This window comes from Sorex fumeus, unplaced genomic scaffold (assembly GCF_029834395.1).
Source record: "Sorex fumeus unplaced genomic scaffold, SorFum_2.1 ptg000044l, whole genome shotgun sequence".
Lineage (NCBI taxonomy): Eukaryota > Metazoa > Chordata > Mammalia > Eulipotyphla > Soricidae > Sorex > Sorex fumeus.
In genome coordinates this window covers 11,997,771-12,011,786 of record NW_026606101.1, presented here as the reverse complement: position 1 = coordinate 12,011,786, position 14,016 = coordinate 11,997,771, and the positions used below count along the sequence as shown (strand labels likewise).

General features: G+C 51.4%; 1 protein-coding gene across 2 annotated transcripts in view; it reads left to right on the top strand.

Annotated features, from left to right (window-relative positions):
• Positions 1–3,057: 3,057 nt before the first annotated feature.
• ZNF341 (zinc finger protein 341) overlaps positions 3,058–14,016 on the top strand; it is a 36,398-nt gene continuing 25,439 nt past the window's right edge. Inside the window, exons 1-4 of one of the 2 annotated variants that reach the window (XM_056121915.1) lie at positions 3,058–3,208; positions 7,778–7,888; positions 9,662–9,858; positions 13,260–13,409. In XM_056121915.1, the coding sequence (XP_055977890.1) occupies positions 3,178–3,208; positions 7,778–7,888; positions 9,662–9,858; positions 13,260–13,409 (489 nt within the window). In that variant the 5' untranslated portion in view covers positions 3,058–3,177. Of the gene's footprint in view, positions 3,209–7,777; positions 7,889–9,661; positions 9,859–13,259; positions 13,410–14,016 lie in introns of those variants that run through there. The other variant, XM_056121916.1, reaches the window with a different exon arrangement.

Here is a 14,016-nt window from a genome sequence, read left to right as displayed (position 1 = left end):
CTTGACTGCATTCCTGGAATTACTCCATCACTTACCTTAGTCTCTAAACTGCTATTGTGTTTGGTTCAGCACCAACAAGGCAGACCTGAGGAAACAGGACAAAGGAATGTTGATTTTGACAGAACAAGACATGGAGGCCAGAAACAAAAAGCCCAGACAAGCAGAGACCTTCAGACTAGGGAACATGCTGCCCATCGGGCATTCCACCTCTCAAAGCTCATCAGTTGTCCCTGAGTGAGGGAGCCAGATGGAAGCATTGCTCAGGTTGTCTCTGTCCAACCAACCAACGGAAGGAAGCTCCACCCAGGCTCAGAGGGCTTCTTCCGGTGGGGGCAGAGAAAAAGGCAACTTCCAATGGCTCAGAGAGTCCCCTGCTGGGAATCATCCAAGTAACTGGCCCAGCAAGGGCTGGCAGATTCCATCCAAGGCTATCAGAGAAGGAGGCAAGAAGGCAAGCTCCTGTGGTCCAGAGGGGGTGAAGAGGGCATCAGAAAAGAGAACAGCAGGCCCAAGGGCTAAGGAGCAGATACAGATCAATTGTTGTGGGTGGATGCTCTGCAGGCAGGAGACCTGGCTTCAGTCCCACATGGTCTTCCTAGTGCTACCAGGGACTGCCACCAAGCACAAAGCTAGAAGTCTCTGAGCACTGGCGGATATGACACAAAACCCCAGAAAAACTGAGTGGGGGACAAGTGGGGTGGTGAGGGCAGGATGGGAGTTCAAGAGTAGAAATGGGAGGCTGGAGTGGTGTAGCCAGTAGGGTGTGTGTCTTGCATGTAGCCGACCTAAGTTCAATTCTTGATACCCTGTGTGGTCCCCCATGGAGTACCAGGAGTGACGCCTGAGTTCAGAGCCAGGAGTGAGCCCTGAGCACCACTGGGTGTGATCCTGAGACAAAAACAACAACCAAATAGTAGAAATAGAGCTTGAGGATGTGTCTGTGGGGGCGCCGGCATAGGGGTCAGTGAGGCAATGCCTCAGAATCAGTGCTCCACAAAGTAGAACTGCGATGTAACTAGGAGTGTACTCAGCTAATCTAAGGAAACAGAAAGTGTGATTTTTGTTCTGGTGAGGCTAAAATAGGTATTTAAGAAAAATGACAAGCATATCTAAAGTCAAAATCACCCCACACTCCTGGGGTGACATCAGAACAATACCATGATTCTCCTGGTCTCCAAACACATGCTCCCACAGCTCCTCCTGATCCTCTGAGTGTGGTTCTTGGTCTTTATTTTTTTTTCACATAGGAAGCACTCTCAGCAATGACTGTGTGTGTGTGGGGGGGGGATCAGAATCCCAAAACAATGGTGCCAGAAATAGCACTAGGGCAGGTGCTTTACCACTTCAGCCATATCCCCAGCCCTCAAGTGAGTTTTGATTTTTTGTTTTGTCTTGGGCTCACAACCACCGGTGTTCAGGGTTTACTCCTTGCTCTGTGCTCAGGGATCACTCCTGGCAGGGCTCAGCATACCATATGAAATGCGGAGGAGTGAACCAATGTCCCACAAGGCAAGCACCCTACCTGCTGTACTATTGCTCCAACCTTCCACCCAAGGGATTTTTTTTTCCCAAAGAAGTTTTTTTAGAAGGATGGGCACACACCTTGAAATGAAGTGTGTTTTTTTTTTTTGTGGGGAGGGGTCCCACCTTTGTGGCGCTTCTGGAGTCACTCCCAGTGCTGCCTGGGATCTCAAAATTTAGATTTTTGTTGTTGTTCTTTTACGGGGCCATACCTGGCAATGCTCAGGAATAATTTCTGGTTCTGCACTCAGGAATCACTTCTGATGGGCTCAGGGAACCATACAGATAGTGGGGATTGAACCTGGGTCAGCCACGTGCAAGGCAAACACCCTACCTGCTGTACTGTCGCTCTGGCCCTCAAATTTGGGGTTTTCACAGGCAGAGCATGAACTTGGGACTTTGCATTATTTCTCCATCCCAATGATTTTTAATATTTAATGTCTGTCTGCCTCTCTCCCCAGCTCGTGGGAAAGGGTCTCTGACTTCTGGCTAATCAGACTAGTCTTCAGTTAGGAGCTAGTGGAGAGTATGTGGGTGATGGGGGAAGACTCTCTGCATGGGCTCCCCAGATGGGCATTGGGAGTTTGTGGGACAAACTCTGAAGGAAACGATGAAGATCTGTATGAATAGGAAAGGGTGCTCCCCCAAAGGTGGATGTGGGGTAGGGGATGTAAAGCAACAGCTATGCAGGAACCTCTGTGAAGAGGGGATTTAAGGCCAGGGGGAGGTAGAGGCATTTGGTTCCCAATCCTGCAGCAAGGAGGGGAGTCTCTGACAGCGGAGTCCTGGGGTGGGTCCACGTTGCACAGGCAGACCAAAGGTTTCATGCCATGTGAAGTGGAGATGGGCCTTTCTGACAAACGTAGGGGACCCTGTGAGGAAGAAATAGGTTGTGTTGCAATGCTGGGGGACACCTTATGGTGGAAATAGGGTGCAAATAGGGTGCGTGTTGCAGAACTGAAGGTCCCATATAGAGAGCAGATGGGTCCTGTTCACAGAGCTGTTTCTGGGTGGCTGGACCTTAGTCGCATATGCATCTGGCCACTTTTTATTTTATTTTACTTTATTTTATTAACCAGGAAGGATAATTTTACTTTAAGGAAACTTCCAATACTGGCACAATAAGTAGCTTTGTCTTCCAGCATATATATTCTTTTAATTTTTTAAAATTGGATCACTGTGAGATAGACCCTTACAAAGCTGTTCACGATTAGGTTTCAGTCATACAGTGTTCCAACACCCATCCCTCCGCCAGTGTACGTCTCCCAGCATCAGTGTCCCGAGTTTCCCTCCCACCGCCCCCCACCCCCCAGCCTGCCTCTAAGTCTGGCCCACTATTGGGGTGCACACTAGTCACGCTCTTATCACAGCACTTTGCACAGCGGGGCGGTCTAGACAACGGGGGGCGGGGACTGGGTCGGTGCGCTGAACTGGGGGTTCGAGGGGGCGGAGCTGGGCGGCCACACGCGCCGGTGACAGGATCGTCCCGGAGGCGCCCCGGGAGGCAGACGGGAGCCCTGCGGTGGCTCCCGGGCCGGGGGTCGCCGCGGCGGCGGCGGCGGCGGCTCCCGGGCGCCCCCTGGCGGCCCCGGCCCGCGCCCGCCGCGGCTCCCACAATGCTCGCGTAGCCGCGGTTCCCTCGGCGGCGGCTCCAAGATGGCGCAGGCGATCTTCGAGGCCCTGGAGGGTGAGCGGCGGCGGGGCCGGGGGAGGCGCGGCTGTTCCGCGGCGCGCCCCCTCCCGCCGCGGGCTCGCAGCGCCGGGCCCAGGGCGCGCGGCGGCCGCGGGGCGGAGGGCGCCGGGGCGGGAACAGCCGCGGGGCGGGAGGGGCGCGCGCAGAACAGCCGCGGGAGCCCAGGCCGGGCCGGGCCGGGCCGGGCCGGGCGGGCCCGCGGGAGGGGGCGCGGGGGCCGGAACAGCCGGGCGGGCAGCCGCGGGCACACGGGGGCCCGCTGACCCCGGCCCCCGGAGCGGCCTGCGCTTGCACGGGGGGCCTGGAGGGAAGCAGCGGGGTCAGGGGGCCAGGAGGGGCCTGGACCCGCTGCAGCAGCTGGACCCGGAGGTGGCCAGGCCGTTGTCGGCGCCGCGGGGCCTGCCCACAAAGAGCAGGTGTGGAGAGCCGCCGCCGCCGTGGCCAGTCACGTTCAGACGGGGAAGGGGGAGGGACGCCACCAGGGGCGCACGGCCAGGCCCGAGTCACCGAGCCAGAGCATCCAACGCTGGGGGCCCAGAGGAATTGCCCCCCGTGGTCTGCAGGATGCTGGCGTGGGGGCGGGCGTGGGGAACTGTGGGCTTTCGAGACCGCCAGCGAGGACCCCCTCTGTGCACCTGCTGGGTCTGCAGAGGAAGCCTTAGCGACTCTCCAAGTAGATGCCGCGGGTGGAGGTGGGTGCAGACCCTAAAACGTTCTTGGAGGAGTGTGAGGAGATGACGGATGATGAACGTGCGCCCGAAAAGCAGGCCAGACTAGCAGGATGTGACTGTGACTTTGACGCAGGTCTCTGCTATGTCCACTGTACAAAGGATCCGAATTCTCACTGTAACACCACGGGGTACCCTTTTGCTCTGCCAGGGATAGTTTCAGGACCCCCTTCTTTTTTGGATTTTAAGGCACCGGAGGGTGATGCTCAGGACTTACTCCTGGCTCTGCCCAGGGGACTATGTGCGGTTCTGGGAGTGGAAGGCAGGGCTGCTTTCAAGGTAATGGACCTTTCTGGGGGCCTTTCCAGATCCAGTTTCAGGAACTCTGGACCTCACATAGTTGCTGCCCCATAACCTGGTGACCAAGTAACACAACTAGTGATTGTTGAAATGATAGACTCGGGGCCAGAGAGATAGTACAGGAGATAAGGCATTTGTGTTGCATGTGGCCTCTAAGGCTGGCCTTTGTTTGATCTGGCATCCTGAAGCACCAAGACTGGTTATTCCTGAACACAAAATAGTCCTCAAGCACCCCAGAGCGTGGCCCTGGTCCTCCATATTACCCCCAAAAGAAATTTTAGAAATTGTAAAAGATAACAGAGCAATAGTATCGTGAGCAGGGCAGTTGCCTTACATGCGGTTGATCCAGATTTGATCCCTATACGGTGCCCTAAGCCCTGCCAGGAGTGATCCACGAGCACTACTGGGTATGACCCAAAAACAAACAAAATATCCAGCTGCTTAGTGCAGTGATGTGTGAGAATGGAAGCAAACGGCTTTCTACTTTCTACTTGAGATTTCTCAAGTGTTTTGAGTTTGTGTTTTCTTTCTGACTTTTGGGCCACACCTGGTGGTGTTCAGGAGCTTCCTAGCTCAGCATCCAGGGGTTGTTCCTGTTGGTGCTCAGAGGATCATGTGGTATCAGGGATTGACCTCAGGCTTCACATGCAAAGCCTGTACTCCGGCCCTCTAAGCCATCTCAGCCCTCAGCATTTGAGTTTTTATTACAAGAAATGTTTCTGTGGGGCTGGAGAGATAGTGCAGTGGGTAGGGTATTGGCATTGCATGTGGCTGACCTGGGTTTGATTCCTGGCACCCCTTATGGTCCCCCAAATCTGCTAGGAGTGATTTCCGAGCACAGAGCCAGGAGTAAGCCCTGAACAGTACCAGTTAGAGGGGAAGAGAGAGAGAGAGAGAAGGAGAGGAGAGGAGAGAAAACCAGTTCTTAATACACCATAGTGTAATGCATTCCCAACTAGGAGAAGGGTGGCAGAACTTTGGGGATCTGTGGGTACAGAACATGCAGAGCCTTGGGGACAGAGAGGTCACTGACAAGTCACGGGAGCTTTATGTGGGTAAAGTGCTGGAGATGGGGCTTCTGAACTTTCCGGCTAAGTGGAGCTAAGGAAGTTTTGTATGGAGGAGTAACAGTGAGCAGGGGCTCTGCTGGGTGCGGGGGTGGCCATGTGTGGTGCTGGAGATCCAACTGGCACTGACCATGTGCGAGGCAAGCACTTTACCTCCTATACTTCTCTCCTGTTAGTTGGGAATTTTTTTTTTTCTGTAGATTGCTTGCAGTTGTTCATGGGGTACTTTGATGATCGGAAAACATGGAAGTAGTTGCCTTTTCAAGAAAACAGAGACTCAGGGCATATAAGCATGTTTGCAGAATTTGTCGGGTGTGATTGGGGGGAATCGCTTAGGATTGGAGGTAGTCATTAGTAAGAAAGCAGCCTCTCCTGGGAGGGGGGGGGGCAGGGCCTAAAGGCGTTTAACAGTTTCTCTGCTGTTGTGCAGCTAGAGGAAGATCAGCCACACCTATGTGCATGTCTGTGTGCTATGAGGGTTTCAAAACCCATGTCCCTCATTGCTGTGCAGTCCTTTGGGGATGATTTGTGATCTAGGGTGGTGGCTAGAGTTCCTATTTTCATATTCTTCTTTTTTGTTTTGGTTTTAGTTTTTGCATCCCATCTGGCAGGGCTCAAGGCTTACTCCTGATTTTGTGGTCAGGGATCACTGCTCTTGGGGCTCACAGAACCATCTGGGGTACCAGAACTGTGTGGAAGGCAAGTGCCCTATCTGCTGTACTAGGGCTCTGGCCCCCGTATTCTTACATTAGGATGTATGTAGGATGGAAGATGGGAATAAAGGGATTATATACCAGGCAGCTTTTCAGGAAACGTCCTAGGGGGCCTGAGAGATATTACAGGGGTAAGGGCACTTGCCTTGCATGTGGCCAACCCAGGTTTGGTACCCAGCACTATGTATGGTCCTCTGAACACTGCCTGGGTGATCCTAAGAACAGCTGGATGTGGTTAGAAAATCAAACCAAATCAAGGGGCTGGAGCGATAGTACAGCGCGTAGTGCATTTGCCTTGCACAAGGCCAACCCGGGTTCTGTCCCTGGCATCCCATATGGTTCCCCCAGCACAGCCAGGAGTAATTCCTGAGCGTAGAGCCAGGAGAAACCCCTGAGCATTGCCAGATATAACCCAAAAAGGAAAAAAAAAATAAAAAAATCAAACCAAAAAATCCTTCCTCGAACTTCTTGGTTGGTTGGTGAATTTGTGGAGATTTAGGGGAGAATGATGGAGGCAGGGACCTCTGCATCCTTTTCCCATACCTGGCCCTCTGCCATTCTCTGACTATTCCTGAGTGTTATCCTTTGTAAGTGTTATAACAGAAGTTCACTGAAGCACAACAAGACAAAGTTTATGGTGGGAACATTAAGAAGGTTTTATTTACCGGTGTGCTGAGTCCAGACAGCACAGGTAATCTGAGCACATCAGCAGAGAACAGTGGTCTCACAAGCCATTTCTGCAAATGCATCCCGATTCATGCTTCGTATTCTGGGTTAGCAGTGTGAAGGCACACCTACATCATGGCATAAGTACAGCAGTGACACGGGGGCTACAGTACAGCAAGGCCATTGTTAAGAGAAGGATTTGCCTTCGTGATTACATCAAGGGAGGTTTGGCAAGGTCCTTTACAGCAAGGAAATCAGGCAGGAGGTTTTGTGGTTAGCAAACTTAAAGTTCTGAATCACACATTACATAATAGTCTGCTACTCTCATTAAGAGAGCAGATATTCTGACTGGTCTGCAAAGGGAAGGTTACATACTAGAGGACCCAAGCCACTGTTGTACAACCTTAGAAAATTAAAAAAGAGAGGCTGGAGTGATAGCACAGCGGATAGGGCATTTGCCTTGTACGCGGCCAAGCGGGTTCGATTCCCAGCATCCCATATGGTCCCCTGAGCAGCAGCCAGGAGTGATTCCTGAGTGCAGAGCCAGGAGTGACCCCTGTGCATTGCCGGGTGTGACCCAAAAAGAAAAAAAACTTAAAAAGAAAAAAAACTGGACTGGAGAGATAGCACAGGAGGTAGGGCACTTGCCTTGCATGTAGCTGAGCAGGGTTCAATCCCAGCATCCCATATGATCCCCTGAGCATTACCAGGAGTGATTCCTGAATGTAGAACCAGGAGTTAACCCCTGAACATCACCAAATGTGACTCAAAAACAAAAATAAGATCTTGGGGCTGGTGAGATCATGCAGGGAGTAAGGTGCTTGCCTGAGCATCATCAAATGTGTCTCAGAAACAAAAATAAGATCTTGGGACTGATGAGATTATGCAAGGAATAATGTGCTTGTCTTGCAGACTCTGTTTGCAGACACAATCTTGGGATCTGTTGCGGTGGAGGTAGGGGAGTATGTTTATCAGGGCCCTGCCGGCCACCTCAGTCACATGGTCCTTGCCAGTGGGTTTGTCTTTTAAGGGCAACACCACTGCTGAATGCTGGGCCGTGTGTCAGAGCAGCTGCGTTTCCTTTTTCAGGAATGGACAACCAGACTGTCCTGGCCGTCCAGTCATTGTTGGATGGCCAAGGAGCAGTCCCTGACCCCACAGGCCAGAGCGTCAGTGCACCCCCCTCAATCCAACCACTGGGTGAGTATGTGCTTGCCTTCTTAGCTGGGAAGAGTAAGGTGGTTCCCGTGGAAAAGAAATGGTGCTCACAAGCAGTATGGGAGTAAACTGCCCACTTTGGTCCACAGGTATTTCCTCTGGGCGCCTCTGGACATCCTGTAGTGTCTGAACCTTTTCCTCTTCTTCTCAGCTTAGTCACTCTGGAGGGAAAGAAGTAGAACATGTATCATTTTTCTTCTTTCCTTTTCTTAAATTTTGGAGCCATTCCTAGCTAATCTCAGAGGCTCGTTACCTCTGGTGGTGCTCAGGGGACCATGTGGTGCCAGAGATTGCGCTGAGACCTGTTCTGCCAATTGAGTTATCTCATCGGCTTCCATATACTTCGTTTTAAGAGGAAGTTGCTGGGGCCAGAGTGATAAGACAACGAGTAGGGCACTTGCCTTGCACACAGCCATCTCAGGTTTGATCTTGGCATCCCATATAGTCTCCTGAGCCCCACCAGGAGTAATTCCTGAGTGCAGAACCAGGAGTATCTCCTGAGCATCTCCAGGTGTAGCCAAAAACACCTGCCCCTCCCCCCGCCCCCCAAAAGAGGAAGTTGCGTGTACAGTGTGCTTTTGCTCCTATCCCATTGATCAGAATTTAGACACATGACATGTCTTCCCCCAGAGAAGTCTGGGAAATGTAAACTTTCACTAGATGACCATATTTAACACTAATATTTGTAGTGCTGTTTAAGAGGGAAGAGTGACATTTCTGTTGTTATTTTTGGTGATGGGGATTGAATTTAGGACTTTATTCTTGTGGCCGTACCACTGAGTCAGATGCCTGGTTCGCATGGATGGTGTAGCCATGGCATGACTGATGTAGTCCTCAGAGATGGGTGGTGGTAGCCAATTAACTATTTAGTTTTTCATTTATTCACCAAGCATCCACCGAGGGCCCCCTGAGTGCCCAGAATATATGCCCAGAATATGATCTTTCTTTCCCTCGGGGGGTCTGCCTCACATTGTGGTGGTGATGCGGGAATGTGCCCAGAGGAAGGAGCTATGGCCACCTGGTGGAGGTGACATCTGGATTGACTCTTGCAGAATGAGCTTGGCAGGGAGCCAAGGACACAGCTGGGTGGGGTCACCGGTTCCCTGGGATCTGATGAGCAAATTTAGGCACCTGAATGTATTCACTTTGAAATTAACCTACCTGGGGCTGGAGCGAGTAATAATCCAGCAGGTTCTAATACAGCGGGCAAGGCACTTGCCTTGCATGCAGCTGCCTGAGTTTGATCCCTGCCATCCTGTATGGTCCCTCAAGGGGTAGTTCCTGAGTACAAAGCCAGGAGTAAGTCCTGAGCACCACTGTTGTGGCCCAAAAACAAAACAAAACAAAATGGCACTGAAGTTATTCTACTTTACTATCTTTTTTTTTTCTTGTTTGGGGTCACACCCAGTGATGATACTCGGAGGACCATATGGAATGCTGGGGATCTAACCTGGGTCGGCTGCATGCAAGACAAAATGCCCAACCTGCTAAACTATCACTCCGGGCCCATACTTTATTACTTCTTGATTTTTTATTTTTCCATCCTTGGGTGAGCATGGTCTGGCCTTCTTGTAGGCGTCTGTGTGGTTCTAAAAACCTCTAGGACACCAACCTTGTCACTGACCTCCCCTGGGGCCCAGAGCATTGATGGATTGGTCGTTTTTGTGGTCTGCTTCTCCCTGGGCCTCAGCCTCTCATTTATCCACTCTCGCTTTTTTCCTGCTCCCTGCCCTCCCTCTGCTCTCGTGACCCTAGACGACGAGGATGTCTTTCTCTGCGGGAAGTGTAAGAAGCAGTTCAACTCGCTGCCAGCGTTTATGACCCACAAGCGGGAGCAATGCCAGGGGAGTGCCCCACCACTGGCCACTGTCTCACTGGCCACCAACAGCATCTACACGCCTTCTGTGGCCCCTGCAGCGCTCCAGCCGGCCCCTCCTCCTGCCAATCGCCAGGTACTCATCCATCCCTTCATCATCCCTCCATTCAGCAGTGCTGGGGTCAGGGGAAGGTGGTTCAGTGAAGTCCCGAGCACCAAGTCCTGCTCTCACGCAGCTGGGTGAGAGAGACAGGATCCACACTCAGGTTTCAGCAGATGCTGTTGGCAGGATGTGGCGCACACATGCCAGGACAGACATGCAGGTCTTGCCTTTGGCTTATGGTGCTTGGGGAAGGGCTTTGGGCAGAGGCGATCTGGGAGCAGAGACCTAAGGGTGAAGGAGTTTGAGGAAGAGTTTCCCTTTTTTTTTTTTTTTGCCCCGCTCCTGCCCCCCCCTCCCCACACTTCTATGGCAGGCTCGCTCATTCTCTCTCTCTCTCTCTCTCTCTCTCTCTTTTATTTATTTATTTTGCTTTTTGGGTCACACCCAGCGGCGCACAGAGGTTACTCCTGGCTTTGAACTCTGGAATTACCCCTGGCGGTGCTCAGGGGACCATATGGAATGCTGGGAATTGAACCTGAGTCGGCCGCGTGCAAGGCAAACGCTCTACCCGCCGTACTATCACTCCAGCCCTTCGATCTCTCTCCCTCTATCTCTCCTTTTCTAAGAGGAGAGTCAGTCAGTGAGTGTACAGGGAAGGGCAGGAGATGATCAGGTCAGAGATGGAGCAGCACTTGTGGGCCTGGTGCTTTGACTCTGAGAGAGCTGGTGCCATTGGGGGATTGAGCAGAGGCAAAACAGAGTTGGCTTTCTTCCCTAATAAGATCTCTCTGGTTGCCATAATTTTTTTTCCTTTTTCTTTCTTTTTTTTTTTCTTTTTGAGGGTTTTTTTTGGGTGGTATTCAGGGCTTCTCTTGTCTCAACACTCAGGGATCACTCCAGGCAGGCTAAGGGGACCCTGTGGGATGCCAGGCGTCTAACCTGTGTTGGCCGTGTCCAAGCCCTGCCTACTATACTCTCACTAGCTCCTGCTGTATTTTTTTTTGGTAGGGTTTTTTTTTTTTTTTTTGTGAGCATTCCTAGTGATGCTCAGGGCCTACTCTTGGCTCCGCATTCAGGAATCACTCTGGGAGTGGGGGCTCAGGGGGTCTTATGGGATGCCAGAGACTGTCCATGTCCAAGGTAAGCACCTTGCCTGCTGTACGATCTCTCCAGCCCGCAGTACCAAAATTTAGATAATAGATTCTGATGGATCTCCTGGCTTTCTTACTAGACTCCCGCCAATATCTGTTGTCTGATATTTTAACTGGCCTGAACACACGCTTTGCATGCAGGAGGCTTTGCATTCAATCCCCAGCACTATAGAATCCCCTGAGCACTACTGGGTGTGCACCCCCACTAAAAAAAAAAAAAGAGAAAATGAAAAGCACAAAAATGGTTCTCTGGGAGGCCAGAGATATAGCTCCAGTGGAAAAGCACCTGCCTTGCACATGCAAAGGATAGTTTCAATTCCTGGCACCACATGGCCACAGGGTGCGGCCCCAAAACAAAAGCAAAAAAGAATTAAAAAATAAATCATGGTACTTAGTTCGGGTGGCTTGACCAGGGTGGAGGGGCAAATATTTTGCAGACAGAACTTGCAGCTGGAGCTTGTGGCCAGATTGAGGTGGGGGCGAGACCAAGAGGAGTAAGGGTTGAGTCCAGAGGTAGAGGTTTGGCATTAGCTGAAACCCAAGGAAGATTCAGTTCAGCTGCACACACTGGATTTGGGATCCCCACTGGACTGTCCAGTGGTGGCTGGAACATGCAGTGGAGGTCCGGTGAGCGGCAGAGGCAGAGGGTCCTCGCGCCGCCTGGGTCGAGGGGAGGCTCAGAGAGGGACTTGAGGAAGCTTCCAAGGACTTGGGAGAGAAGCCAGGCCAAAGTGTCCAGCTTCCCTCTGGCTTTCTCTTGTCTCCTTGTTCCTTTAAAGCATTAGCTTCAGACCAGCAAGATGGTCTGGAGGGATTGGGACTCTGTGGGCATGGCCTGAGTTTACTTCAAGAACATGTTTTTCTTTGTGGGAGTCCCAAAGTTTTTATTCCTAAGGACCAGTGGGATTGACTTCTCAGCATGGCCAGTTGCGGCCCAGACACCAACAAAACAAAACAGAAACTCCAGGAAGATAAAATTTGATCCCCTCCCCCACCCCCCACAGTACCATTTACCTGCTCTGGTATGTTCTATTCCAGACTGTGCTATTTTTTCTTACTTCCCAATGAATGGCCCTGTTCTCTGCTCTTCAACACGAGGCTGTGCATGACACTCCTGTTTGTGGACTCCCTCTGGCATATGTACTTTTCTGAGTTAGATACCAAGGTGTCTTATTGGGTGCTGGAAAGATAGTACAGTAGGTAGGGCACTTGCATGTCGCCGACCTGGGTTCGATCCCTGGCATCCCATATAGTCCCCCAAGCCCTGCCAGGAGTAGTTCCTAAGTGCAGAGCCTGGAGTAACCCCAGAGCATTACTGGATATGACCCCCAGACGAACAAGAAATACTTCAAACCACAAAATACTTCAAACCACACACCCTACCCATACTCCAAGATTACAGCACCACATTTGATAGGGTTCAAAGTAGTAGGCAACCAATCTTAAAGGGAAAATAATACTTTTTTTTTCCACAGTTACATATATAGAGCGATAGCACAGCGGGTAGGGCGTTCGCCTTACAAGCGGCCAACATGGCCAACCCGAGTTCGATTCCTCCGCCCCTCTCGGAGAGCCCGGCAAGCTACCGAGAGTATTCGATATGCCAGACACAGTAACAACAAAGTCTCCAATGGAGATGTTACTGGGCCCGCTCGAGCAAATCGACGATCAACGGGAGGGCCTTTACCTTTACCTTTTACCTTTACATATATAGAAAGCACACAAGGTTCAACCTTTAACAACATATTAGTGAACTCTTATAAAAGGGCTTAATGGTCCCTCGGTGAAATACAACAATACTTACATTCTTTCTTCTAAGGATACTTTTTTGTTGCATTTTTAGCGGTTTTTCATAACAAACAATACAAAATATATTATTTTGGTTCTGCTTTGGGGCAGGGATTGGGGATTGGGATAGAAATACCCAAAATACGGTGATGGGAAGGTGTAAAGGTAGTGGGATTGGTGTTTGAATATTAAATGTAATCAAATATTGTGAGCTACTTTATAAAATAAAAAAAATTAAAAAAAAAAGAAAGAAACAAGGTGTCTTATTGTTGGGCCCTAGAGTTTGTGTCTTAGAGGGAAGTGCCACTTATGCTCCTCATTGGGGGAAAAAATAGGGATTCAGAGAGGTGGAGTGACTTGCCCGGGGTTGCACAGCATGGAGCCACAGAGCTGACCGTGGAATCCACAAACTAGACCTTTTGTGTCACATCTTTGACTTCTTTCCAAGGGTCTCCGACATTTCCCTCCTGACTCCCTGTCTGTGCCTCTCTCCAGATCTCCACGTACATCACTGTGCCCCCATCCCCGCTGATTCAGACTCTGGTGCAGGGGAACATCTTGGTGAGCGATGACGTGCTCATGTCTGCCATGTCCGCCTTCACCTCGCTGGATCAGCCCATGCCCCAAGGCCCTCCACCTGTGCAGGTAAGAAGGGGGCCGCCTTCGCATCCCCACCCTGCGTGCGGGGGCCTGCAGGCTCAGAGACTTGAGAAAAGGAGGGGGCTTGGCTGTAGCTCACCTCCCGGGGGACGATTGTGCTCCTCATTGGGCAGCCCTGCTGTGCTTGGGAAGCTGCCGGATTCAGCTGGGATCCAGAACGTGTCTTGGGGTTTCAGCACCTCAGTTAGTCAAACGTGATTCCTTTTATTATCCTCTCTAAAAGAGTAAGAAAAGGGTGCCAGAGAAATAGTACAGGAGGCAAGACGCTTGGCTTGGCTTGCGTGTGACCGAGGCTGCCGCAATCCTGACTCAAGTTCCTGGCCCACAGTAGCTTCCCTGAGTACCACCAGGAGTCACACCTGAGCACAGTAGCCACTGAGCAGTGGTGAGTGTGGCCCGAAAACCTCAAAGATAAATAAAATAAAACTGTAAAAGCATTCTTGGGGGCCCGAGCAATGGTGCAGTGGGTAGGGCATTTACTCTGCATGCATTTACTCCGACCCAGCTTCTTCAATCCCTGGCGTCCCATAAGGTCATCCCGCCCTGCTAAAAGTAAGCGCTGAGTCCAGAGCATGGAGTAGCCCCTGAGCAC